This window comes from Symphalangus syndactylus, chromosome 6, assembly GCF_028878055.3.
Source record: "Symphalangus syndactylus isolate Jambi chromosome 6, NHGRI_mSymSyn1-v2.1_pri, whole genome shotgun sequence".
NCBI classification, from domain to species: domain Eukaryota; kingdom Metazoa; phylum Chordata; class Mammalia; order Primates; family Hylobatidae; genus Symphalangus; species Symphalangus syndactylus.
The window spans coordinates 141,162,597-141,190,270 of NC_072428.2; the positions used below are offsets into that span (position 1 = coordinate 141,162,597).

Consider the following 27,674-nt stretch of genomic DNA (forward strand, 5'->3'; position numbering starts at 1 on the left):
ACTGAGCTGATAAATAACAGCACGGGGGTGGGGGTCCGGCTGTCCCATCTTGCAGTGGGCTCTTCAGGAATAACCTATGCCATGCAAGCAGTAACGCTGGGAATGGGCTGACTCTGATTTGTTTTTTTTTTTTTAGATAGGGTCTAGCTTTGTCACCCAGGCAGGAGTGTAGTGGCCCAATCACATCTAACTGCAGCCTCGACCTCCTGGGCTCAAGGGAGCCTCCCATCTCAGCCTCCTGAGTAGCTGGGACTATAGGCGTGTGCCACCATACTTGGCTAATTTTTCAATTTTTTTTGTAGAGAGAAGGTCTCATCATGTTGCCCAGGCTTGTCTCAAACTCCTGGGTTCAGGTGATCCTTCCTCCTTGGTCTCCCAAAGTCCTGGGATTATAGGCCCAGTCTAAATCTGATTTTTTTTTTTTTTTTTTGAGGCAGAGTCTTGCTCTGTCACCCAGGCTGAAGTGCAGTGGTGTGACCTGGGCTCACTGCAACCTCTGCCTCCTGGGTTCAAGCGATTCTCCTATCTCAGCCTCCCCAGTAGCTGGCATTATATGCACACGCCACCATACCCAGCTAATTTTTTGTAGTTTTGGTAGAGACAGGGTTTCACCATGTTGGCCAGGCTGGTCTCGAACTCCTGACCTCAGGTGATCCACCTGTTTTGGTCTCCCAAAGTGCTGGGATTATAGGCATGAGCCACCGCCCCAGCCTCTGATTCTTAATAAATGAAATCTGACATCTAATTTTGAGTGGGCAGGTCTTAACCAGGTGTGGAGCTAAGAAAGCTTTGGAATCGACCTGTGTGGCTGCAGACAGACAAGGGCAAAACCCACTCCAAGTCTGCAGGTCCTTGAAAATACTGAACCACAGATGCTTCACCACCTGTTCCACTTGCCCTGACCCCATCCTCCTGTACATGGAGGAGCTGCAGAAGTTGCCAGAGACCAGGGAGACCACAATGCAAGCTTCTCCCCACGGGGCACAAATTAGGCAGGTGTTTCCCCTCCCACATTAGCCCATGATCTGTCAGATTACTCTGCTACGGAACCCGGGAAGAAGACCTCTCTCTTCCTGACCTCCAATAGTTTCCTCTAAACTGCAAGTTTCATTTTTAACAGCTGAAAACAACAGTGCCAATCCACTCTTACTTTTCCCCGAGCCAGTTTTTGCATAAATGAATGACAATCCAATCCATCACTAGGCTCCCTGGGCCAGGTGGGGCAAGAAAGGAAACAGCTTCAGAAAGAGTATTGTCAGGCGGCTCCCCACAGCAGCACTGCCATCAGCAAGGAAACACTTCCCATGTATCCTCTAACCACCGCCTGATGTCATACCCCAGTTGGAAGAGAGTGGCTGGAAACAGCTACTGCTCAGGAGGGTGTGCACACACGCCGTGGGGTTCCCTCCCAAGGACAGACCACCAGGGGCTCAGGAATGGGCAGAGTCCTACCGAAAAGGCCATGAGGCTCCGACTGGCGCCTCTCCGTGCTTCGATTTTGGTCTTTGTGTTTCCTGTTGCTCCTGAGGCTCCCAAAGCGCTTCATGGGTAGCTGTGGCCACAGGAGTGGCGACAGGTGAACATATCAGGACCCACAGAACCGGTGTCAGCCCCAGGTGGCAGGGTGCCAGAGGAGCATCAGCCTGACAGGCACAGGGCACCCCAAAAGCTCAGAGTGGCAGCCTGTGCTCAGGTGACAGCCTGGGTTCAAGCGTCCTCACCAGGGGGTCTTCAGGGCGACCTCACTGCAGCCCCAGAGTCTGTGAGGCGCCAGGGAGTGGAGCCGTCCTGACGGGGCTGCACCTCCGGCCACAGCAGCTGGAGCGTCAGCCGGGCTGTCCTTAAGTAGCAAGAAGCTGCCGGAAGCGCAAACAGAACTTCGCAGGGGATTTGTTGATGTAGTTAAGGTCAGCTGCTCACTGATACTCTCCAAGGCTTTTTTTTTTTTTTTTTCTCCTTAAAATTAAAAAAAGGAGGGAAGACCAGATAGGCAAAGGAGGCACAAGCCTGCAAGTCATGTGCAGCCGTGCATGATGTCTCTTTAAACAGACTGTAAAAGGAAACCACCCTGGGCAGACAATTCTTGGCACCAATTGGCCAGAGCACATTCCCATTGTGACATGACATCACACAACTATTTTGATTCATGGGTTCCAGGGCCCCACGGGGTCAGAAGGCTCCGGCTGCTGCTGGGTGGAGAAGCCACACAAGTCCCTGGGCTGGAAATTGCTGAATCTACTCTGGCTCATGGTTCCACTCAATGAAAGCAGCAACGCCGTCTTCAAGGAGGGGATACGGCTCCCCCACTGGAATTTAACGGAAGGTCTTCAGCAAATGCGTAATTTGAGCTCTGGACTTGCTGAGAATTGAAGCATGACAGAGCTGGAAGAGATTTTAGAGAGATGTAGTCCAACTCCCTTCTATGACAGATGGGGAAACAGGCTCAGGACAGGGAGGTGACTTCCCCAAGATCCTGTCGCCAATGGTAGAACCAGGACTGGAGTTCTAATCTCCTTGACTCCTAAGCCAAACCGCTGATCAAGTAAAACCTAAAACATTTATAATTTGTATATGTTTTGCAACTAATAAAACAAACTTTGGAAGCAAAAGATAGAAAAAAAAAAATCCTAGACTTTTTGGCTGACAGCCTCACTAAAGCTACCTGCGTTGCTACTAACCAGCTTTGTGACCATCAGAAAGTTACTTCCCATTTCTGAACCTCAGTTTCCCCCTTAGTGAACTAAGACAAGACCAGATCGTTTTAGGATTTAGTCTGGGACCAGGCACAGTGGCTCACGCCTGTAATCTCAGCACTTTGGGAGGCTGAGGTGGGAGGATGGCTTGAGCCTAGGAGTTCAAGACCAGCCAGGGCAACCGAGCGAGACCCCCGTCTCTATTAAAAAAAAAAAAAAAAGAGATTTAGCCTAGTTTCAACAGTCTGAATCTCTCAAGGTAATTGATTCTTCTCAAATGACCATGCACATGAGGAGGAGACTATGTCAGACCAGTTAAATAACCCCCGAGCTAAAGATTAGTAGCCTGGGTTCTCCTGGTCACCCATTAAGGGGGGATAACCTCCCAAAACTGCAACACCATCAGTTTCTTCAGTGGAATTGTTATTATCTATGGCTCGTCCAAAAACAAGGGGATGGAGTGTGGGGTGGAAGCGCCCCAGCAGCTTGCCACTGGAGCCCAGGCCTCCTCAGCAACCACAGGTCCAGCCTCCCAACTTGGGACGGGCTGCTTTTCACGCCTTTTCTCTCGCCTCTTTCATTTGCAGAGCTCAGTGCCACTGGAGTTTTTGGCCCAGTCACTGCAGATGCCTGATGAGATAAAGATGGCTCCAGGCTAGGGCAACAGGAAGGAGGCCAAGGGAAGTCTTCCATTCTATCCCCGTGAGATGAAACCCTGGAATCTCAGCTCCCACCCCAGATCTGCCATTCCCATGGAGCCTCCATCCACAGAAGCCAGACACATCCCAGATCTTCCATTCCCACAGGGCCTCTATTCACAGAAGCCAGAGATACCCAGATCTGCCATTCACATGCGGCCACCATCCATAGAAGCTAGAGATGCCCCAGATCTGCCACTCCCATGGGCCCAGCATTTGTAGAAGCCAGACATGTCCCAGATCTGCCATTCCCATGGAGCCTCCATCCACAGAAGCCAGAGATACCCAGATCTGCCATTCCCACAGGGCCTCCATCCACAGAAGCCAGACATGTCCCAGATCTGCCACTCCCATGGGCCCAGCATTCATAGAAGCCAGACATGTCCCAGATCTGCCATTCCCACGGGGCCATGATCCACAGAAGCCAGACACGTCCCAGATCTGCCATTCCCACAGGGCCATAATCCACAGAAGCCAGACATGTCCCAGATCTGCCATTCCCACAGGGCCTCCATCCACAGAAGCCAGAGATACCCAGATCTGCTGTTCCCACAGGGCCATGATCCACAGAAGCCAGACACATTCCAGATCTGCCACTCCCATGGGGCCACCATCCACAGAAGCCAGGGATGCCCAGATCTGCCACTGCCATGGAGCCTCTGTTGGGAGCAAGGCCCCCAAAATCTGGCCATAAACTGGCCCCAAAACTGGCCATAAACAAAATCTCTCAGAACTGTGACATGTTCATAATGGCCCTAACGCCCAAGCTGGAAGGTTGTGGGTTTATGGAAATGAGGGCAAGGAACACCTGGCCCGCCCAGGGCAGAAAACTGCTTGAAGGCATTCTTAAGCCACAAACAATAGCATGAGTGATCTGTGCCTTAAGGACATGCTCCTGCTGCAGTTAACTAGCCCAACCTATTCCTTTAATTTGGCCCATCCCTTCGTTTCCCTTAAGGGATACTTTTAGTTAATTTAATAACTATAGAAACAATGGTAATTATTGATTTGCTGTTAATAAATATGTGGGTAAATCTCTGTTCATGGCTCTCAGCTCTGAAGGCTGTGAGACCCCTGGTTTCCCACTTCACACCTCTATATTTCTGTGTGTGTGTCTTTAATTCCTCTAGCGCCACTGGAGTTGTTGGCGCAGTCACTGCAGATGCCTGATGAGATAAAGATGGCTCCAGGCTAGGGCAACAGGAAGGAGACCAAGGGAAGTCTTCCATTCTATCCCCGTGAGATGAAACTCTGGAATCTCAGCTCCCATTCCAGATCTGCCACTCCCACGGGGCCTCCACCCACAGAAGCCAGAGATACCCAGATCTGCCACTCCCATGGGGCCTCCATCCATAGAAGCCAGAGATACCCAGATCTGCCATTCCCATGGGGCCTCCATCCACAGAAGCCAACCGGGTTTGGGTCTCCCCAGCTGAGCTGGTCTCGGCAGCCTCCATCCACAGAAGACACACACCAGCTCCCAAGAAGCCTGCTCGGCCCTGGCATGGCTCCAGTGTGGCTGGAGCTGGTTCTAGCATTTCAGATCCCATCGACTGGTAGAGCAACTGCTCACGTGATTGGACCTGACCTATTAAAGATGTGTGAGTTTGCCCTTCCCACCTAGGGGACCTGGCCCATCTCTGTCTAGAACGACCTCATGGTCATACCATTGCTTAGCAGATCAAGAAACTATGGTCTCAACTTTTCTCACACAATTTCTACCAAATTGACTGAGTAACAACTGTCTACTTGGGGCTGTGCTGAATGTTGTAAGGTCAGGGAGTCCTATAAGACATGACCCAGCCCTTATTTATTTGTTTATTTATTTTTATTTATTGAGACAGAGTTTCGCTCTTGTTGCCCAGGCTGGAGTGCAATGGCGCAATCTTGGCTCACTGCAGCCTCCGCCTCCTGGGCTCAATTGATCCTCCCACCTCAGCCTCACAAGTGGCTGGGACTACAGGTGCACACCACCACGCCCAGGTAATTTTTGTATTTTTTGTAGAGATGGGGTTTTGCCATGGTGCCCAGGCTGGTCTCAAAGTCCTGGCCTCAAGTGATCCACCTGCCTCGGCCTCCCAAAGTGCTGGGATTACAGGTGTGAGCCACCACACCTGGCTGGAATTTTCTAACCTACCTGCTTTTGCTTACACCATTTGCCCTGCCTCCTAAGCCCATGATTTTCAGCTCTGCCTGCTGAAACCCCATGAAACCCTTAAGGCCCAACTCAGAGACCGTGCCTTCCCCCAAATGAGCCTTCCGTCATCACTCCCCAAAGAGGGGACTTTTCCCTCCTTTGAAAGATTTTTAGCTCTTCTATATGTGAATGTTGCCCTTACCACAGAGAAGACTGGGAACCCCAAAAAGGTAGGGGCCCAGGCCTCACCCGTCGTGAGGATCTCCCAAGCCTGCAGCAAGGCACCTGCTTTGGGAGGCACTGGACAGTCACCCTGAACCCCTGTGGTCCCTCCGGCTGCCCCTGCTTCCTGATGGAGCTGACTGGAGTGGCTACATGGCCAGGCTCCTCCTCTCGGGCTGCTGGTTAGCTGCAGCCAACAGTGGGCACAGCAGACGCCAGAAGGAGGGAGGAGCTGAGGCTTTCATAGCTCCCTACATCCCTGCAGGGTTGCTCTGGCCTCGCTGTGTCATCTCCCAAGGGAAGAATTCAGCTCCTCTCAGAGAAACCCTCCCCCAGAACTCTGTCTTGGGTCAGGGACCCTCTCCTTCATCCTTCAGGCACAGCAGTGGCAGCAGCCCTGCTGATACAAACCGGAGTTACCGCACCAGCCCTGGGGGTTCCTGGCAGCCTGCCCACACCTTTGAAAGCAGTGTCTTTATTCAGTTCTCCTCCAATGATCCAAAAAGTTCAGTGTGCCTCCTTTCTCCTGCTGGGACTGACTGATAGATACGGGGATCAGATATTTGTAGCAAGGATGCATGAATGAACACACAAAATAGGTCTTGCTCTCAGTGACTTTGCAAATGAGCTGGAGACAAAGATAAACAATGCCAACTGCATGAAAAAGCCGTGAGTATGTGAGCCGTGGCTGCAAGTGTCGTCAGCACAAAGGAAAGAGAGGAGAAGGCCAGTGTGGCCCTGCCCGGAGAAGGGGAACTTGAGATGGGCCTTCAGGGTTGGAGGGTGTGAAGAAGAGGGGAGAACCCAGGTCAGGCCAAATCAATGCCTGGGAGGGGACCCCAGCCTTCCGAAACAAGCCACAAAATCTACCACCGGCTGGGTCCCCTGACATACTGATGGATTATTTCTGTTGTTAAATATGGTAGCCCAAACTTACTGTGATTAAATTCTGGAAGTAGGTAAGTTTAGGAGTTTCATGTTTAGATGTCTTTTTTTCTTTTTAAAAATCAGCTTCTAACAAAAATTGTTTTCTCAATTTAAAAATAAAATAACACCTGGTGCGGTGGCTCACGCCTGTAATCCCAGCACTTTGGGAGGCTGAGGCGGGAGGACTGCTTGAGCCCCGGAGGTCCAGGCTCTAGTCAGCTATGATCCTGCCACTGCACATCAGCCTGGGTGACAGAGCGAGACCCTGTCTCAAAAAATAAAATAATAAAATAAAGTAACAAAGCAAAACATCTTTAGGAAAAGACCTGAACAAGTATCCCAATAAGAAAGAGGCAGATTTGATTAAAAGGAAAATGAAAAGGTTTTGTTTAAGCCAGTGTACTATTCTTACACTATATAATACAATGAACAGAAAGAACATTTGAAGGCCAGGCGCAATGGCTCACGCCTATAATCCCAGCATTTTGGGAGGCCGAGGTGGGTGAATCACCTGAGGTCGGGAGTTCAAGACCAGCCTGACCAACATGGTGAAACCCCCATCTCTACTAAAAATACAAAATTAGCCGGGCGTGGTGGTGCACGCCTGTAACCCCAGCTATTAGGGAGGCTGAGGCAGGAGAATCGCTTGAACCGGGAGGCAGAGGTTGCGATGAGCCTAGATCATGCCATTGCACTCCAGCCTGGGCAACAAGAGCAAAACTCTGTCTCAAAAAAAAAAAAGAAAGAACATTTCAAAGTTTAGTGACTGAGGTAAATGTATTTAAATTTGTGTGGAAAATAACCAGCAATTTAGGCAGGCCTGATGTTTCTGTGCTTGAGTTTAAATGGTCATTCATTCAACAGGTAGTTATGAAACCTCCAGCAAGTGTGCAGGGCACTTGTTGATTGAAGGGATGATGTGCTACAAATAATTCGGAGCATTCCTGTCCTCTAAGAACCATATTTTATTAGTAACATAATAACTCCCATTTACTGAATGACTACCATATGCCAGCAGGGGTGCTGGTCACCTTACAGTTTTTATTTTATTTCATCCTTCCCACACATGAGCAGGACAGGTATAATTAACAACATTTCATTGAAATTGAATAACTGAGGGTCAGAGAAGTAGTTTGACCTGGATGTCACAGCTGGTAAGTTGAGAGAAGATGGACTTGTCCCCTCATGTGGACCCCTGATTCCCAAATTCACATCCTTCCACCATACCATACTTTCTCATCCATGTGCACAGGAAAATTCGGCAGCCATTCAACCCCCTAGCCTGAATCCCACAGGACTCCAGAGGACCGCTGTGGACTGAAGGGATTTGGAAAAAAATTTCTCTCTACATCCTGATTTTTCATTTCAGGCTGGGAAATTTAAAGGCAAAAGAAGAAGCATGTTTAAAAATCCTGACTGTGGCTCACGCCTGTAATCCCAGCACTTTGGGAGGCTGAGGCGGGTGGATCAAGAGGTCAAGAGATCGAGACCATCCTGGCCAACATGGTGAAACCTCGTCTCTACCAAAAACACAAAAATTAGCTGGGCGTGGTGGTGCGCACCTGTAGTCCCAGCTACTCGAGAGGCTGAGGCAGGAGAATCACTTGAACCCGGGAGGCGGAGGTTGCAGTGAGCCAAGATTATGCCAATGCACTCCAGCCTGTGCAACAGAGCAAGATTACATCTCATACACACAAAAAATAAAATAAAATAAAATAAAATAAAATAAAATAAAATAAAATAAAATAAAATAAAACAAAAGTCCTTATTTATTTGCATTAAAGCCATCTCGCAACACAGACCGGACAAGTCAGGAGGCTACAACAAGCTGACCTGCCTTGGTACACCACGCTCTGGAAGCACAAAGCCAGCCACTTCCTCCCTGAGGCTACTTCTAGGTGGCTGAGCACAGAGGTGGGGCCCAAAAAACTCCTCACTGCTGGGGTCTTTCTGTTTGACTCACACATGCCTGAAATTCCTTACATGAGGGACAAAGCTTTGGATCCCACGATTAGAAATGAACGCTGATGCGCTGGGAGAGGTGGTGACTTCCCATTGCAGGGCAGGGGCTGAGGACCCTTCTTCAGCACATGTGGGCGGGGGAAAGTTGGCCACTCACAGGCAGACGGGGACGCCAAACCTTCCCCTCTTCTGTTTCCACCAGTCGATGGTCCCACGTGAACAGAGGGGAAACTCCCGGCCACACCTGTGACTCTGCTCAGAGTTCCTTCTAACAGAATGCTTTTCACACTCAGAATTCGTTTTTAAAGGGAGGGGCTGAAAAAGGAAGGAAAGAATGGCTCCCAAATAGGAACCATATTTTCTAATGTGTTTTTAAAGGGCCAGGGCCCTTTTGGATCTCAGTTTAAAACTCACACCCCTGGTTGCTGCTGCAACCCAAAGCCTGGCATGGCACCAGGTAAATGGGGTGGCAGATGCCTTATCTCTTAGCAGTGCCCCGTGCTGTGTGGCCAAGGCTTCCAGGTCACCATTCTGACACTAGGTTTATAAGATCTGGGAAGGGGTGAAATCAGAGCTCAGCTCATTCAAAGTACGTTCTTTACGTGTGTCTTCTGGTGGCTGTTCTTTTAGATTTCTGACTACAAACCTACCTTTGACAACTCGAAAAATAAAACAGTGGGGAAGAATACTACCACAAGGTGTTTCATACTGCTGACGTGCTTCATTGTTTTCTGGCTTTTGGTTTAATTTTCTCCCCAGCTAGACTAAAAGCTCCCCGATGGCAGGTATCTCACCCGCAGAAGAAAGAAAAGGAGCGAGTACAGAGGTCCTCCAGGTGACTCAGGAGCGGCATCCTGGGTCAGGGAACAGCAAGCCAGCTGCTGCTCCATGCTCAGCATCCCCGGGAGCAGCATGTCCTGTTCCTGGAGGATGCTTTTGTGGCTGTTCTGGAGCCAGGGAGGCTGTGCTGACCGCTCCTCTGCCCTCGGCAGGGCTCCAGGCTTGGCCAGCCAGGGCTGGGCTGCAGGAAGCCATGGCACTGGGTCCTGTTCACTCTAATACCTGGATTTTACCAGGTGTGCCAGCCTCCCCACATCTGGATGCTGCAAAACATTCCACAGCCAGACTGTGCACTACATAGTGGAGCTGGGGGCGAGAGAGGTGAGGAAGGAGAGGTCAGGGGAACTGCAGATGGGCTCGTAGACGGAGTGCAGTCACCCCTGCTTCCCGCACATGAGGATAAGTGGCGTGAAGGCGACCACCCTTCCACGAGAGACACGATGGCGCTCCTGTGGCTCTGATATGTAACCCCCACCCCCAGACTCTGGTGACCCAAAACATGTGAGTAAACCCTTTAATTGCTGGAGGTTCTCCGCCGGTGCCCCAGGGGACACGTTCCCACGGCATCGGGGAAGTGCTAGGACATGTGGCACATGTTGTCCCGCTAACCTGGTGCTAGTCCAGGCTGCAGGTTGGAGCCCACTCCAGCCTTGTCGCCTGGCGAATGGGACTCTGGGTCTCCGTTGTAGACGCCATGGTTGGTGCCCAGCCTCCACTTGTCCCCCACCCCACTCCTGCAGTGGGCATCTGAGAGCCGAGGGCGTCATCAGGCCAAGCTGCCTCCTCCTCCAGGCAGCCTGTGAATACCCACAGGGTCAAGCCCCTTGAAGCCCACCCTATCTCCGGACTTCCAATTATATCAAAACCAAATTTTCAAAAAGACCCCAAGCTTTTCTTCTTATCGAAGCCACTTGGCATGTTATGTGAAGCTGCAAATAGTCTCCTTGAAGCTGTCACTGGGGACCCAGATGAGAGAAAAGTCACTGAGACTCCATGTAACCACCCTCCCTCCATGCGCCTCCATTCATTCGTGAGACTGGCGCTTCCCAGGGCAGGGCTGCTGAGGCCTGGGAGCACCGCGCAGACGGAATCAGTCCGGCCGACCGAGAGATCCACCAGCAGAGCAGGGCAGGGGGAACCCTAGTCACCCACACCCTGCAGCTGTACAGAGCTGGGAGACTTTGCCCACAGCGGTTTCCTACATTCTTCTCAACCATGCTGTGTGGTAGGGAGGCCAGCCATGACTATTCAGTTCAAGAAATAACATTTTTTAAAAACCCAGAAGTTTAGAGGTGCTCAGTGATTTGCCCAGGATCCGTGGACAGCTTGTGGGATTGTGGGGGTCGACGCTGGCTCTGCTGGTTCCTCATCAGGGGGCCGTCATGAGCCGGGCTGCCTCTGCTCTGTGGGTGGACCGCTGCAGAAGCAGGTGAGGACGCGTCACTCAAAAACTTCCCACTTATCCTGAACCTTTGCGGATCACGAGGCCATACCTGCAAAGCACCCAGTCCCCTGCACAGCTGCGTTCCAAACCACACCTCATTATGTAAGAGGGCACGGGTCCCCTCTGCGCCGGGGAGCAGCAACGCGCCTTAGCACATATTTGCTAGAGCTCTCCTGCCAGTTGCAAAATACTGTGTCATATTTCATGGAAAGTTCTAAAGGTCACTGCTGCACTTGACTCTGAGATCGCCACGTCGCCTCACTGGGGCCGCCCCGCCCTGCCCCAGGAGGTGTTTATGAGCCAGCACCTCCGCGGAGCACCCTCTGCCCTGACTCAGGCCCCCATGCCTCTGTTCCACGTCAGCCCGACACACTCATCGTCACGCACAGCCTCGTGGTGACCACAGGAACTGGAGCCTGAGTCTCTGAGTGACAAGAGGGTGATTTTTTTGGCAGAGACAAACCACCTCGGCTCACACAGCTCCACTCACACCAGCGATATCTAAGGCCACTGAGAATTGGCAGAGACAACAGGGGCATCTTGATTTTAAAAACACAGAGAAGTACTAAAAAGGTGAAAAACAATAGCAATAATTATTTTTAGCATGCCGAAATGCAGCACCCAAAAAGTAAGAAATCCCTGGATCTCCTTAAAATCTTGAAGGGGCATTGTATTCCCCCATGGAGGGCTCGGAGGGACCCTTTTCAGTCCCTTCTCGTGGTGCCTGGCATCCCTGCAGTCGCTCAGTGTGCAAGAGCACACCTGCCCTGATTCCAGCTGCTCTGTGGCGCAGAAGCTGAGCCCTGGGCTCAACGAGGGCCACCAAGCAATGGCTTCTGAAAACCAGATTCTGAAACTCTGCAGGCCAGCCATTTGGGTTTTCTGTTTAATTCTCTTTATTTAATTCTCTTACAAGTGCTGAAGTGAGCTGGGAATGCACTGAAGCCTTGGAGAAGGACCCGGTTAACTCCCGGGCTCAGCGGAAAGCCAGTTGGCCTGTGGTCTCTCACTTCCAGGCGACGGGGCAGGATTTCCAGTGTCTGGACTTAAAGCAACATAGGTTCACCCATTGGCATGCAATTCTGAGCCATTTAGTTTATTCTTCCACATTTCTCCCATAAGAGAGACCATTTTATGGGTTTCAAGGTGATTAAATGAGACAGAATAGCAAAAATATCCTGTAAGCTGCAGAGCATTTCACAAACAGAGGACATGGCCACTCTCTGTCCCTGAAAGCAGCCTCTCAGGAGCTCCACTAGCCCATGCTCAAGGTGCCCGAAAGGACCTCGCGTGAACAGCTGCAGAAAGCCTGGGTGAGGACTGAAGGCCGCCTGCTCCAGTGGCCGCTCCTGGGGCGGCTGCTGGGCACCATGCTGAGAATTCAGAGGCTGCGGCCGGAGCCTGGGGAGAGAGCGCCGGGCTCCACGATTCTGGCCTGGCCAGGCAGCGCTTGGACTTGCAATAGGAGCTTCACGCCTTGGCAGACCCTGCTCTGGATCTCAGCAGAGAAATCAGAAGGAATTGGACAAAGCCCTGCTCATCAGCCCAGTGCTCAAAGCCCCAGCATTTCATGTCTTGAATGAGGAACGAAGGGATTTTCTCAGTAACAATGTACTCTTTTTAACCACACATACTAAGAAAACTTTATTAGCAGCAAATTGTGATGGGGCGGGGAAAGGGTAGGTGCCATTCAAGGCAGGAACATGGGCTGCCACAGAGCAGGTAGTGGCACAAGGAAGGAGACAGAGAGGGTGAGCAGAACTCGGGCAGAGGGCACAGAGGCTCTGCATCAAACAGAAGTTTGTCCTCATACTCAGTGGCTGCTGGATGTGTTGACACATATAGGGTGATCTAGCAAGAACCTGACTCATCTATGAAGAGTGAAATTATAGTACTTGGTATCTTTTGAGTAAGAAAACTGTTGGCTCTCACCAGTAATCTCAGCACTTTGGGAGGCCGAGGTGGGTGGATCACCTGAGGTCAGGAGTTTGAGACCAGCCTGGCCAACATGGTGAAACTCCATCTCTACTAAAAATATAAAAATTAGCCAGGCGTGGTGGCGAGCGCCTATAATCCCAATTACTCAGGAGGCTGAGGCAGGAGAATAGCTTGAACCTGGAAGGCAGGGTTTGTAGTGTGCCAAGATTGTGCCACTGCACTCTAGCCTGGGCAATAGAGAGAGACTCCGTTTCAAAAAAAACCAACCAACCAACCAAACAAACAAAAAAACTGTAAAGTATGTAATGCATCTGACACTTAAAAAAGATGTATGCTCTGGTACTTGATGGCTTAAGTTCCAGATATCCAGAAAGTTAACTCACGTGGATGGTTCATTCCTTGAGACTGGCAAGATACAAAAACAAAACAAAACAAAAAACAAAAAACAAAAGCCATTCTATCACTTGATTGTTCACTCTTTCAGATTGGCTTTATCCCAAATGTCAGATGTTACTACACTCACGGGCATCACTCACCTCAAATTCTTTTCTGTTTACAGCATGACTCTCAATGGGGGTAAGGGGGTGAAAATCACCTCTTGTGGGGGGCAAAAAAAATTACTTTTTTTTTTTTTGAGACAAGGTCTCACTCTATTGCCCAGGGTTGAGTGCTGTGGCACAATCTCAGCTCACTGTAACTGCCACCTCCCAGGCTCAAGCAATCCTCCCACATCAGCCTCCCTAGTAGCTGGTACTACAGGCACATGCCACCACGCCTGGCTAATTTTTGTAGTTTTTGTAGAGATGGGATTTCACCATGTTGCCCACACTGGTCTCAAACTCTTGGGCTCGAGTGATCCGCCCACCTTGGCCTCCGTAAGTGCTGGGATTACAGGCGTGAGTCACCGTAACCAGCCAAAAATCTTACTTCTTATATACAAGGTACAGCTATACTTACAGTATAAGTAAACAATAGATAGTATATGTAACAATGTAAACAATAGATAGTATGTCTGTTTTATTAAAATTTCATAGAGGTTATCAGAAAAAAAGTCAGAAAGGCATTTTAGGGGGTAATTTTCAAAAGATTGATTTTTTTTAAAAGAGAGCAGAGGGAAAACTAGTAAGGCGTGGGGTGGGACATTGAATTAACTGGGAAGGCGTGGGGTGGGACATTGAATTATCTGACCCTCCATTTTAATAGGACGTCAACATACAAGGTTTAACATTGATAAATCATAAAATAGTTGACGAGGCATATGATTTTTAAAGGTTTCTTTTGGAGTTTGGTTGAGGAGGGTGGGAACTACTGCTTTTCAATATAAATTGTTTTGCAATGTTTGGTTTTTTAATCATGCGATTGAACTACTTCACTGAAAATTAAAATGGAAAGGGGAGAAAATTGAACAAAAAAATCCGGTAAATGGTGATTAGTATCTATAGCAGACAAAAATCAGCAAGGTACATTCTCAAAAAATCCCTTTGGCAAAAGCTAAAATAAAAATAAAAAAGCTTGCGAAACTCCGTCATCAGCAGCGGCAAGGAGGAAGGAACATCCGTGCTGCGCCACCTGGCCTTCGCCCCGCCCTGCCCGCAGCCAGAGAGATGAGCTGGGCACTTTCACCCAGCCTGAGAGAATTTGCTAGTCATTCGCCAAAACTTTAAAACACAGTTTTCTGGCCTTTAGGCAACATGGAGCTGGCCTGGGTGTTCTGGAGCCTCTGAGGGTGAGGAAGAGGCTGAGGGTTCTCCTCACAGAGGCCCACGGGCCAGATGTCTCCAGAGAGGAGATGCTCAAAAGAAACTGTGCTCACTGCGAAACAGAAGAGATGCGGTCAAGCAAGAGAACTGGATTAACCATCCATCCAAAGATCAAACTCAGAAAAGGAGGCCACAGAGAATTTGCCATCTTTTCTCTCTCCTCACTAGAAGCTGTAAAGGGATAGTTAGACCCTGAGTCAGCCTTTCACATTGTAGCAAGCAGACACCTGGAGGGGCAATGAGACTGTCCCCCGTCCATCAGCCTATCCTGATGCCCCACCCTCCCACGACAGTCATTTCTTTGAATCAGTGAACTGTAGTCCCTGGTATCCACCTCCCTCACTCTCTCCGCTTCCTCCATTTCAGTAAGTGTTCAGTGTCTACATGGGCCAAGTACAGAGAAGCAACACGTGAAGGTGTCTTTGGTCATCAAAAGTCTGCTGTTATTAAACATTTTTGTGCATCAGAGGACAATAACAAGAGAGTGAAAAGGCAGCTCACAGAAAAGGAGAAAATATTTGCAAGTCATATATCTGATAAGTGTCTGGTATCCAGAATACATAAAGAACTACAACTCTACCACAAAAAGACAATCCAATTTAAAAAATGAGTAGCAGCCTTGATTAAATATTTCCTCAAAGAAGACACATAGATGGCCAAAAGGTACAAGAAAATATGCTAAACCTCACCAGGGAACTGTAAATCAAAACAGCAATGGTAGACCACTTCACATCCTCTAGGACAACCGCACTGAAAAAAAAAAAAAAGGAAAAGAACTGGGTCGGGCATGGTGGCTCATGCCTGTCATCTCAGCACTTTGGGAGGCCGAGGTGTGCAGATCACGTGAGGTCAGGAGTTTGAGACCAGCCTGGCCAACATGGTGAAACCCCGTCTCCACTAAACATATAAAAATTAGCTGGGCGTGGTGACACATGCCCACAGTCCCAGCTACTTGGGAGGCTGAGGCAGGAGAATTGCTTGAACCTGGGAAGCAGAGGTTGTAGTGAGCCGAGATGGTGCTACTGCATTCCAGCTTGGGTGACAGAGCAAGACTCCATCTCTGGATGGACTGAACCGTTGGCAAGGATATGGAGAAATTGGAACCCTCATATATTGCTGATGGGAATGTAAAACACTGCACTGTGGAAAACATTCCTCAACAAGTTAAACAAAAAATGACCATATGACCCAGAACCTGCAGTCCTAGGTATATACCCAAAAGAACTGCAAACGGGTGTTCCAACAACTTGTACATGAACGTTGATGGCGGCTCTATTCACAAAAGGTGGAAACAACACAAACGGCCACCAGTGGATGACTGAGTAAGCAGAATGGGGTCTATTCTACAGTGGAATATTATTCAGGCATAAAAAGGAGTGAAATTCCAATACATGCCACAAAGTAGATCAACTTTCAAAACAATCTGTTAAGTGATAGAAGCCACACGCAGAAGCCCGCAGGTCATAGGGTTCCATTTACATGAGATATGCAGAATAGGCAAGTCCAGAAAGGCTGGCAGCAGCTTAGCATCTGCTAAGAGCTGTGGAAAGGGGTAATGGAGATCAAGGGCTAAGGGATGTGAGGTTTCCATTTGGGGTGATGAAATAGTTCTGGAACTAGATAGGGATGATAGTCACACAACACTGTCAGTACTGAGTTATACACTTTGACACTGTTAAGGTGGCCAGGCACAGTGGTATGTTCCTGTCGTCCCAGCTACTAAGGAGGCTGGGGTGGGAGGATCACTTGGGCCCAGGAGGCAGAGGTTACAGTGAGCCAAGATGGCACCACTACACTCCAGCCTGGGACAGAGCAAGATGCTGTCTCAAAAAAAAAAAAAATTGTTAAGGTGCTAAATTACATATTATATGCATTTTACCACAATAAAAAAGTTAAATTAAACCTACAAATACTAAAGGAAAATATGCATTAATTCTACAATCTGGGTTTCTAATGATGACTAAGTATGCTCACGCTACTATCTAATGGCCATTTTCATGTCTTTTGAAGATTGCCTAGGCATGTCTTTTGCCATACTGATTCAAAGATTCCTTTTTTTTTTCGTATTTTTAGTACAGATGGGGTTTCACTGTGTTAGCCAGGATGGTCTCGATCTCCTGACCTCGTGATCTGCCTGCCTCAGCCTCCCAAAGTGCTGGGATTACAGGCTTAGTAAGCTACAGGCGCCCAGCCCAAAGATGCCATATTTTTTTTTTTTTTACAGCTACATGGTACTCTGCTATGTAGCTGTACCTTCTTTATTTCATTGAACTACCCTCTTATATTTATTTTTGTTTTATTTATTTATTTTTTTGAGACAGGGTCTCGCTTTGTCACCCAGACTGGAGTGCAGTGCAATCACAGCCACTGCAGCCTTGAACTCCTGGGCTCAAGTGATCATCCTGCCTCAGACTCTCAAGTACCTGGGACTATAGGCACCTGTCTCCATGCCCAGCTATTTTTTTTTGGTAGAGACAGGGTCTCACTATGGTCTTGAACTCCTGAGCTCAAGAATCCTCCTGCCTCAGACTCCCAAAGTGCTGGGATTACAGGTGTGAGACACCTCACCTGGCCAACTACTCTCTTCTATGTGGGCATTTAGGTTGTCTCTAATACGTCTGCTGAGAAGGCCTAGAAGCAATGACACCCCAGGAGCAACATGCACACGTAAACACTATTTACCACTAAAAGTAACAAGAGCTCTTTAGAGCAATGGCTAATTCTAGGGCTGGGGTGGGGGATGTACAAGATCAGCCAGAAAGCCAGGAAGTGCCCACAGCATGATGATGACAGGATGGGGATATGATGAGGAAAGTCAAAGGACACAGTAACCCGCCTGGAGAGGCTCCTGCTGGCCATGTCTAGGACAATTTGAGCATCAAAAACATGATAATGAAGACATGGAATCAACCCAAATGCCCATCAATGACAGACCAGATAAAGAAAATGTCGTACATATATGCCACGGAATATTATGCAGCCATAAAAAAGAAAGAGATCATGTCTTTTGTGGGAACATGGATGGAGCTGGAGGCCATCATCCTTAGCTAACTAACACAGGAACAGAAAACCAAATGCTGCATGTTCTCACTTCTAAGTGGGGGCTAAATAATAAGAACTTATGAACACAAAGAAGGAAACAACAAACACTGGGGTCCACTTAAGAGGCAGAGGGTGGGAGGAGGGAGAGGCACGGAAAAGATAACTATTGGGTACTGAGCATAATACGTGATGAAATACGTGGTGATGAAATAATATGTACAACAAACCCCCATGACACATTTTTATCTATGTAACAAACCTTCCCACGGACCCCCAAACCTAGAACAAAAATTTTTAAAATATATGATAATGAGAAATTACGTGACACGGAATAGGATACAAATCCATGAGTCCATAAACACATATACACACAGGGAGAGAAGAAAAACCTGTTCTTTAAAGTAGCATTCCAACCAGTCAATGTTGAATTCATGATAAATTTAGAAAATCACCTTTTGGTAATTACTATAGTAACAACTCAGGCAAGAAATATGGATCTATCCTAAAACTAGCAAGTGAAAGTTTGATGAGAAAGAAGATATTTACACAATCCCAAAGTAGCTTCCCCTGAAGCCCTGACCGGTGACAAGAGGGAAAGTAAGCCCTTTATTAAAGTAGAGAACTTTATGGTGGCAGATGCCCCCTTCACCAAGTGACCAGCGTCCACTTCACCAGGAAGGTGTCGCGGCCACATCGGGTGCCCCTGCTGGGATGCAGAAGCCCAGGGCAGCCCACGGATAGGTGGGCGCCTACCTGAGGGTGGAGGCTGGCTCTGATGGTGAGGAAATGTCGAAGGGCAGGCGACACAAAAACTGGCCTGTGTCTTTCTGAAAAGTGCTCAGGTCATGACAGATGAGACAGGACTAAGGAGCTGTTCCAGATGAAGAGACTGAAGAGAAAGGACAAAGAAACGAAACAAAACGCGTGGCTGGGGGTCTCCTCTTCCAAGAAATGACACCCCTGAGACAAGGTGCAAAATGTGAATGAAGGCTGCAGCTTAGCTGACAGCATGATATTAGTGTTGATTTCCTGATTTTGACAATTATACCGTGGTTAGGAGAATGACCCTGTTTTTATGAAACATTCACTGAAATATCTAGGGGTGAAGGGATATGATGTCTGCAAATTCCTCTCAGGGGTTCAGAGTTCATATAAACACACAGTGAGAGATCGTGAGAAATGAGATATGGGCAGATCTGGTGAAATGCTAACATCAGGCAATCTGGGTGAAAAGGATATGAGAACTCTTTGTATTATTTTTGTGACTTTATATTTGAAATTGTCAAAATAAAATGTTATTTATTATTTAATAATTTTTTTTTTTAGAGACAGAGTCTCACCATGTTGCTCAGGCTGGTCTCGAACTCCTGGGCTCAAGTGATCCACTATCTTGGCCTCCCAAAGTGCTGGAATTACAAGCGTGAGCCACCTCGCCCAGCCCTAAAGTGTTATTTTAAAAAAGGAATTAAGAAATACAGGCTGAGCACAGTGGCTTGTGCCTATGATCCCAGCACTTTGGGAGGCCAAGGAAGGAGGATCGCTTAAGCCCAGGAGTTTGAGACCAGCCTGGGCAACATGGCAAAACCCCATCTCTACAAAATATTTAAAAATTAGCCGGGCATGATGATGCACACCTGTAGTGGCAGCTACTCAGGAGGTTGGGGTGGGAGAATCGCTTGAGTTGCAGTGAACTGTGATCGCACCACTGCACTCCAGCCTGAGAGACAGAGCAAGACCCCATCTCGAAAAAAAGAAAAAGAGCTTCAGTGGGCCTGTGTGTTAAGTAAGAACATGTGTTAGTGCCGCCTTTTACTGTCTCCCAAGATGGGAGCATCACCGAAGCAGGCCTGAGAGAACTAGAGGACTCCGTAACTCGCTGAGGGCAAGGAGATTCTTCCGGGAATTTTTCCTTGGCTTCTCGCAAATAATAATAACTGCCTGGACAACAGGATGTGCAGGCCAGCCCTGGCTGGGGACATCTGCCAGGCTGGCGCCAGAGGGCGCTGTCCCCAGGGACCACACGGGGTGCCAGGCCACATAACTCTGCAATGTGTTGGCTGAACTTTTCAGGAAACTTGGATGCCGCACATACTTTTCCTTTCTTTGTGGGCAGGCAAGATGAGTCACGTTTTTCTGGAGCCTGCTCAGCCCCAGTATTCAGACCTCATCAGCTGCCCTGGTCCGGAAGGCTCCAGCTGCAGCCAGTGAGCGGGGGCCCAGGGTGCCCGCGTTGGCTGGGCCAGCACTGGGGCTTAGGGACAGTCTTGGGCAAGCCAGAGTCAATCTTTTTTTCAGGTACAGGGTGAAGCTCACAGTAATTCTGGATCATGGCAATATCTGGGGACAGACCCAGGGCCCCTTGTACAACTCACAGGGCGCAGCGCTGAGGGAGGCTGGGCTCTGGCTTCATATGGTCCCTGTTCTCCGGCCCACCCACCCCTCTCCGCCGCACCTGACTCCCCAGCACCTCTCCAGGCCCTACCTTCGAGTACCTCACTCTCCAGCACTTCTCCAGGTCCTACCTTCGAGGCCCCCTCAGTTCCCCTGCCTCCCTTCCTTCCAAAGGCCACTGTGGTATTGGGACATTGGAGCGGCGACCTGAAGGAAGGGACCCCACCTGTGTCTATCTGCAGGAAGGGTCACTGCAGGCTCTGAGAGGCAGGCTCTGGGATGGAAATGAGCACACTGGATTTACATCAGGGAGTGATCTTGGGCCTGACAGAGGGGCGATGGAGACCCCGTGAGGCCCCGACAGAGAGTTCTGGAGCTCGGATGCCCCTTCAGAGCTGTCCTGAGTGGGGGTCGGGGGCTGGTCCTTTATATACATCAGCCGGTTATTGAGCGTAGGCCAGCTCTGGGAGGGGCCGAAGCCTGGTGAGGCGCTCCTTAGCTGAGGGCCGTCTGTCTGTCACACCCACAGCTGGGAGTGAGTTCCTCATTCCTGGAGGAATCGGGAATCTGGGAGGCACAGCACAGCCTCAAGGGTGTTCTGGCTGCAGGGTGTTTTCTAGCAGAGGGCCTAGGGACATGCTCAGCATCTCAGGGTGTTTCAGGCAGAGGGCCTAGGGGACATGCTGAGCATCTAAGGGAGCCTGAGCAGAGGAAGACAGGGGGTGCGTGTGCGCAAGACACAGTCAGAGCCAGCCCAGGGTGACCTCAGAGGACCTCAGAGGTCACGTGTAGTGGGGCTTGGAGTTTTAATTTAAATGTGCTGGGGAGGCATCAAGGGGTTGAACAGGGGATGACATGATCAGATTTATGTTTTAAAAAGAGGAGTTGGCAAATTACTACCCAATGGTCCAATCCTGCTGGCCACCTGCTTTTATAAATACTTATTGGAACACAGCTGCACCATTAGTTTATACTTTGTCTATGGCTTCGTAGTTGCAAAAGAGACCACGTGGCCTTCGAAGTCTAAGACATTTACCATCTGGCTTTTTACAGGAAACATTTGTCAACTGCTGTTTGAAGAGACCCCTCTCCTTGCTGGGCAGAGTCATTTCCAAGGCAGCAAGGGGACTCTCACAGGGGCCACAGCCCCTCACGAGCTCCCCAGTTTCACCCCAACCCCCCCACCCCGTGCCTAAAGCAACTCAGTTTACCAGTTGCTCGTGTTCTTTGGTATTAATGATATAAATCACCTGTGCACACCATGAGGTTCCTCCAGGAGGCTGCAGGGCCCTCCCCGGTGGAAGTGGAGAAAAGTCCTCAGTGTCTCTACCTGTGTGCAAACACAAATACTTCCACCGCCCTCTCCTGCCTCCTCTCCCATCCCCCATTGGTCTCCTCCTCTTCTCAGGCCTCTCCTCCTGGACCACCAGGGATGCCGGCAGCCACAGGTCACTCTGCCCCCAAAGCAGGTCTCGCCTCTGCAGCATTGGTACAGTCCCATAGGCCCCTGTGGCCTCCCTGAAAATGAGGAGTAAAATAACCCATGTTCGGGTCATGTGAGCAATGCCCCAGGAGCACACACCACACACGTGACTGCAACGAAGGAAGTGTGGGTTCCTTTTAATGTAGGAGCCACCAGAGCTTCCCTAGGAACCTCTCTGCCTCCAAGCCACCAAAGGTTTCCTGTCCTTGCAATGCTGGGAGGGACCCTAGGTGGATTTGTGGGTGCATCTCAGGCACCCAGCTCAGCACGTGGCTCAGGCACACACAATGACTCAGTGGTGCCTCCAGGCGAGCAGGTACCTGCACTGTTCTCATGCTCAATCCTCACCCCTACTCTGCCTGGATGCAGGGGTTGACCTATGACCCCTGTTGCCACGTGTCCAGGCTCCCGCTGGGCAGGGGACAGGGAGACACCTTGGGCAACATCTGACCGTAGCTATAGCCCCTTCGGCTCCCGTTCCTGCCAGACAGACCAACTGCAGCTCCTGGTTCCAGCCCCACCAGGGCTCCCGGTGCCACACTCTTCCCTTCTCCCACCTGGGGTGGGAAAGGATTTTCCTTCCTCATCGTTGGGTCGCTTCCCAAACTCTAGTCTGGCGTCTCAGCTCTTTCCTCACCTTTATAACCACGCAGCCACATAATCAGAACTGTGATGTCCGTGTATTAACCTCCACCTGCTTTTAGTGCGTAGAGTAACCCTCTTCCAGGTAGGACCCAGGCTGACAGCTGAGCTAGGGTCATCTGCAGGAGACGATTCAGAAGGGGTCAGCGCTGCGATTCGGTGGAGTAACTGTAACCAGCGGTGAGCTTCAGGCCTAAATGCTGGAGTCCTAAAATTACTCGAGTCTGACCCCCCGGTTTTTGGTCTTGCTCTATATTTAGGGACAATGGCCCTATTGATGGTCACTTGCTGAACCACTGCCTGGCGTTTATTCTGCGGGGCAAGCTGGAGTGGGGTGCTCCTCAGCCCCGGGAGCCCTTGGCATGGAAATGCAAGACTCAGAGGCTCTAAATTAAAGTCTTAAAAGCTTGGGCTCATTTCTCCACACACAGCACAAAACCTTTGGCATTTTATGGGAAAACAGACTTTTATTTGAAAAATAAACTCAAGTTGCTGGGATATAAAGGAAGAGCTGTCTGTGATCTAGTGCTGCAATGGTGTGAAAGGACCTGAAGTTTTACAAGTTAAATAAACTTCTCTGAAAGACTCATTCGAATTTCAAACAGCTCCCAGCACAGATCCTCTGAAAAAGATGCCCAGATGTAGCAGAATGAGACACAGTGCCTGCTCCAGGGTGGGGGTCAGCCATGTGGAATGGGAGATTCCGATTCAACCACAGACAGAGACAATTAAATTCCTTTTGGATGTTCAAAATACACATGACCTCGGTCATAGTTGTGAGCTAGTCTTGGAAACGGACGGGGGGAAAATCTACCATTCCACATCCCTGGCAGAAACCCAGGACTTACTTCCATCCAGCGGATCCTCTGTGCCCTAAGAACCCCCCAAACTAGCCTTGCCTCGAAGGCATTCCAGACGCATTCTGCTGTTCTCTGACCATCTAGGGTGGTGTTTTCCAAACTGCAACCACTGCCCCCGCCACCCCATCATGAAATCAACTGTGTGGGTCAGATAAAGCAGCCGAAACAATAGAATCGAAAATAAAATACCTAGTTGGGGTCAATATTGCTTCGTAAAAAAAGGGGTTTTTGTTGATGTGTTGTATGTGCTGGATTATGACATCAGATGGATTTGTTACCGTGGGCTGCAGTCAAAACGTTTTCAAACCACTGCTGCGATGAAACCCTGTGGCCCTGCTTTACCATCTCAGTGCTGTAAATCTTCCCTGGGTGGCTGCGAACTCCCCGGCTGTCGGAGTATATTCTCCACCTTTTGCTTTGTGCTTGTCCCTACCAGACACCACGGTCATCACCTAGAGTAGCCTCCGGTGTAATCACAGTAGGTGGCTGTCTAGGCCAGTGATTTTCAACTCTTTTTTTTTTTCTAGTAGGACAAAGATAATGTCCCAATGTCCAGCAGGGCTGATTCTGTCAGTATCAGTTACTGGGTGTGCCCTGCTGCCCCCATCAGACAAGATGCCATTTCTTGCTCCGTGGGGGCCAGCTGGCCAAAGGCCACCTTGTCTCACTCCCTAAAAGCCACCACTGCATGATTTTAGGGTTCTGGGAAGACAGTCGGCTCCAAAAAGAGAATCTGTGGCATCTGGTTTTGATGCTAGGAATTCTTTCTTAGTTATGAGATAAATGTGTCAACTACCCCTGAAGTATGGCGCCTTTAAGTTTTATAATGTCCGTCTTAAATATCTTTGCCAGAACCATTTCCATCAGAGGGAGGAGGGAAGAGGATAAAGGCATGTTGAGCTCTGGGAGCTGGGAGCCCACAGACAGGAAGACAGAGCAGGGAGATCCAAGCTACCCAGAGACAGGGCGTTCTTCCCATGTTGGGTGACCATCAGCGTACCCCGAAGGTTCCGAACCCCAAAGGCACTGACTAGTCCTGGGGGGATGAGGAGGTATGAACTGGAAGAGCTTGGGAAAATAAGAGGCAAGTGCATGAAAAGCTCAATATGTGATTTTTAAAGAGACGAGAAGGCAATAGGAAGTTATCACGAGAGAACACAGACTGCAAAGAGACTCGAAATAACAGCTATATTTCAGGGCTCTGGCAGATTGCTCAAGGCAAACAGAATCCAGTAAGGCTTTCTGGAGCGGGCAGGACTTGAAGGAGGTCTCTGAGGAGGCGGGAGACCACGCTAATGTGTCTCCAGATCCACTGCAGGGACCCCTCACTGCTCACCCCAGCCCTCTCTTTCCTGCACAGTAGCCAGACATCTCTCCACATTGCATCCGATCGACAAACCGATGGTATCACTCGGTTAAAACCTGGAATCCTGACCTCTCCTGCAAGGCCCCGCCCCACTCCCTGACCTCGCTCCTGCACCTGCTCCCTCCCTACTTGGTTCTGGCCACACTGACCAGCTCCCTGCAGGCTCAGAAGCTGCTCCTGCCTCCGGACATTTGCACCGTGGGTCCCTCCACCAGGCACGCCATGGCCTCCACCTGTCCTCTCCCTGGCTCCATCTCACCACTGGCCAAATGTCTCCATGTCAGAGGCTGTTGCTGACTTGCCCACATAGAGCAGCACCCCTGCAGCCCCTCTCCTTTGACTGTTGTTCCTCTTGGCACTTGGGACACATGACACTTTTACACATATGATACCGACTGTCCCTAGAATGGAATCCCCACGAGGGCAGGGATGGGCTCATTCACTCCTGCGTCCCCAGGGCCCAGCACTTAGCAGGTTCTCATGTAACGTGGTGCAGGTGAATGTCCTCCATGCCAACTCCCCTTTGAAAAGCCTGGGCAGGCAGGTATCCTCGTGCGCTCCTAACACCAGCTTTCTTCTGTCTGGGAGGCACATTTGAAGGTGAACCGCACTGGAAAAGACCCAGGCAGGAACGACCCCTGCTGCTTTCCCCCAGACAGGACCAACCTGCTCCCAGCACCAGACTCAGCATGTGAGGCTATGTCACCCCCTAGTGGTCACTCTGTCACAAAGCCAGAAAAACCAGAGATGTGCTCCGCCTGGCCAGCTGTTCTCAGGGCCAAGGGGACCCAGACCTACTCTCTCACCTAGACTTTTTCTACGAGTGAAATCAGATGTAAACAGACATTCAGAAAATAAAGGTGAAAAGGCATCTAATGTTGAGGCCACATTGTCTTGAACGAGGGAGAGATTTAACATTGACTTTCTTCCTTCTAGTACGGGGTTCCAGGTTGAGCAGCTGTCCCAAGATGTTGGCTGTGGTGGGGTAGCATCAAGTCATTCTTACAGAGCTTCTCCGTTCATTGCAGATTATGTGGGAATTTATCAAAGATTAGCCTTTTCTTTTTTTAAAAAAAGGAAGCTGAGATGGGAGGCAGGCCAGAGAGAACCTAGGAGAAGTGAATATACAGCAGGCAGAGCCCAGACCTGAGCAGCCAGGTCTCCCAGAAGCCTGTCTCCATCAGCCTGCTTTGCTTCTTGACTTCTTCTTTGAGAGAGCTGGGTGTTTTTGTTTGTTTGTTTTGAAACAGATTCTTGTTCTGTTCCCAGGCTAGAGTGCAATGGCAGGATCTCGGCTCACTGCAACCTCTGCTGCCCAAGTTCAAGTGATTCTCCTGCCTCAGCCTCCTGAGTAGCTGGGATTACAGGCGCCCACCATGCCCGGCTAATTTTTGTATTTTTAGTAGAGACGGGGTTTCACCATGTTGGCCAGGCTGGTCTTGAACTCATGACCTCAGGTGATCCGCCCACCTCGGCCTCCCAAAGTGCTGGGATTACAGGCATGAGCCACTGTGCCTGGCCAAGAGAGTCTTTTAAAAGCTGGGGACCGCCCTACAGCATGAGGCTTTTGCTAATGTGCACTTAGCATTTCCTCTGCCCCAGACCTCTGAGTGGCTTTCTCTCTGGCTCCACTGTGGTCTCCTTACCAGAGAAGACTTCCCTCGCCATTCCATCCAAAGCAGCACCCACCCCACTACCCACTCTCTCACTCTGCTTTCCTCTCCTTGACAGCATGGGGGCAGTTAAAGTCTATCTGTGTTCCCGTGCTCCACCCCCTCTCCTCCAGGCCTCCGTCTGGAAGATTCCAGACCAGCTCTGCCAGTTTGGCCATGATTGCATTCAGCCAAACGGCACATCTTGTCCATAGCTCCCCTGGAGCAAGGAGATGTGTCAGGATAAAGTTAGGATGGCTTCATGGCATGTACAGAAAAACATAACTGAAAGGAGGCAAAGCCACAAGGATGCTTATCACCTACAATAACGAACAGTTAGTAGTAGGTAGGCAGTTGCAAAGCAGGTCAGCTTAGTGAAACTGCCTTTGCAAAAGTATCACCATTAAGAGAAATCTGACATAGTTGATTCCATATTGCTTCTGACCTCCAAGCGTCCTTGGTCATTCCTGGGCACACACAGGCCAAGCTAATTTTGGGAGAAATTTAGTTTATAGTTTAAACTACATATAGTTTAAAGCAAGGATGATACTAGCCCTTCCCCAAACTAAAACACCATTGCAAAACTAATGAGAGGCCGCAAGGTTAGGATTATGAGAGAGGCCTGAATTCTGCTAAGATGTAGGTGTAGTTAAATGATAACCAGCCATTGTCCCGAGGTCACAAGATTTGTAACTTCCCCAATTACTCCTGTAGATAACATCACTATTGGAGAACCTAAGATTGGCCTTTTGAGATGTCTTTCCAGACTTCTGCATTTCTGGCAACCAATTGACCTCACCTGGACTCCTGACTCACCACCCAACCGGTCCTGTGGCCCCACCCAGAGGCGGAGTCAGTGTCATTTTCCACACCCCTCTGAAGGCATCCCCAACCAATCAGCTGCACCCATTCCCTAGTCCCTGCCCGCCAAACTATCCATGAAAACTGCTAACCTCTGAGCCTTCAGGTAGACTGACTTGATTTGATAGATAACTGTCTCCTGCATGGCATGACCAGACTCGTGTCAGTTAACTCTTTCTTTGCTGCAATGCTGTGGTCTCAGTGGGTTGAGTTTCCCTGTGCAAGAGGTGGGAGGACCCATTGGGCAGTGACTCCGGTGCTGCCAACTGCATGGAGAATCACTTGCCCAACTTTCCGCTCAGCCACCTTGTGCCTTGACCTTTGTCCTCGTGGCCCTAGAAACCATGTCCCCAGGCCACAGCCAAAGGAAGAAAAGGAAATTTATCCTCGTGTGTCTTTTTTGTTGTTGTTAGGGGAGGCACTTTTTTTTAAATCCCTAGCCGACTTCTCCCATTCACTGGCACGTGGGAAAGGGATACTTCCGACTGAACTAGACCAACTACAGCTCATGGCCTGGGGCCATGCCCTGAGTAAAACCAGGTTCTGCTATGAAGAAACAAGAGTCAGCCACTGTCCGACGGGTTAGCACAGTCTGCTGCGCACCTCAGTGAGGAACAAACTGTGCACATGGACAAATGTGATGGACTTAGGGTGAGAAAGGGCCCGGGACAGGTGGGGAGAAGACGAGAGGAAGGCCCTGCGTGGTAGCCGAGGGCAGCAGGTTCCCCCACACGCATCTCCAGGGTGGGAAATGAC

The 27,674-nt window shown here is 49.7% G+C and overlaps 1 protein-coding gene across 15 annotated transcripts in view; it reads right to left on the reverse strand.

The window, feature by feature from the left end:
- PRKAG2 (protein kinase AMP-activated non-catalytic subunit gamma 2) overlaps positions 1-27,674 on the reverse strand; it is a 327,100-nt gene that overhangs the window by 185,775 nt on the left and 113,651 nt on the right. Inside the window, exon 1 of one of the 15 annotated variants that reach the window (XM_055284607.2) lies at positions 1,453-2,038. The exons of 10 other annotated variants lie outside the window; for them this stretch is intronic. In XM_055284607.2, coding sequence (XP_055140582.1) covers positions 1,453-1,546 — 94 coding nt within the window. In that variant the 5' untranslated portion in view covers positions 1,547-2,038. Of the gene's footprint in view, positions 1-1,452; positions 2,064-27,674 lie in introns of those variants that run through there. 4 more of the 15 variants (XM_055284608.2, XM_055284609.2, XM_055284603.2 and 1 more) reach the window with 4 other exon arrangements.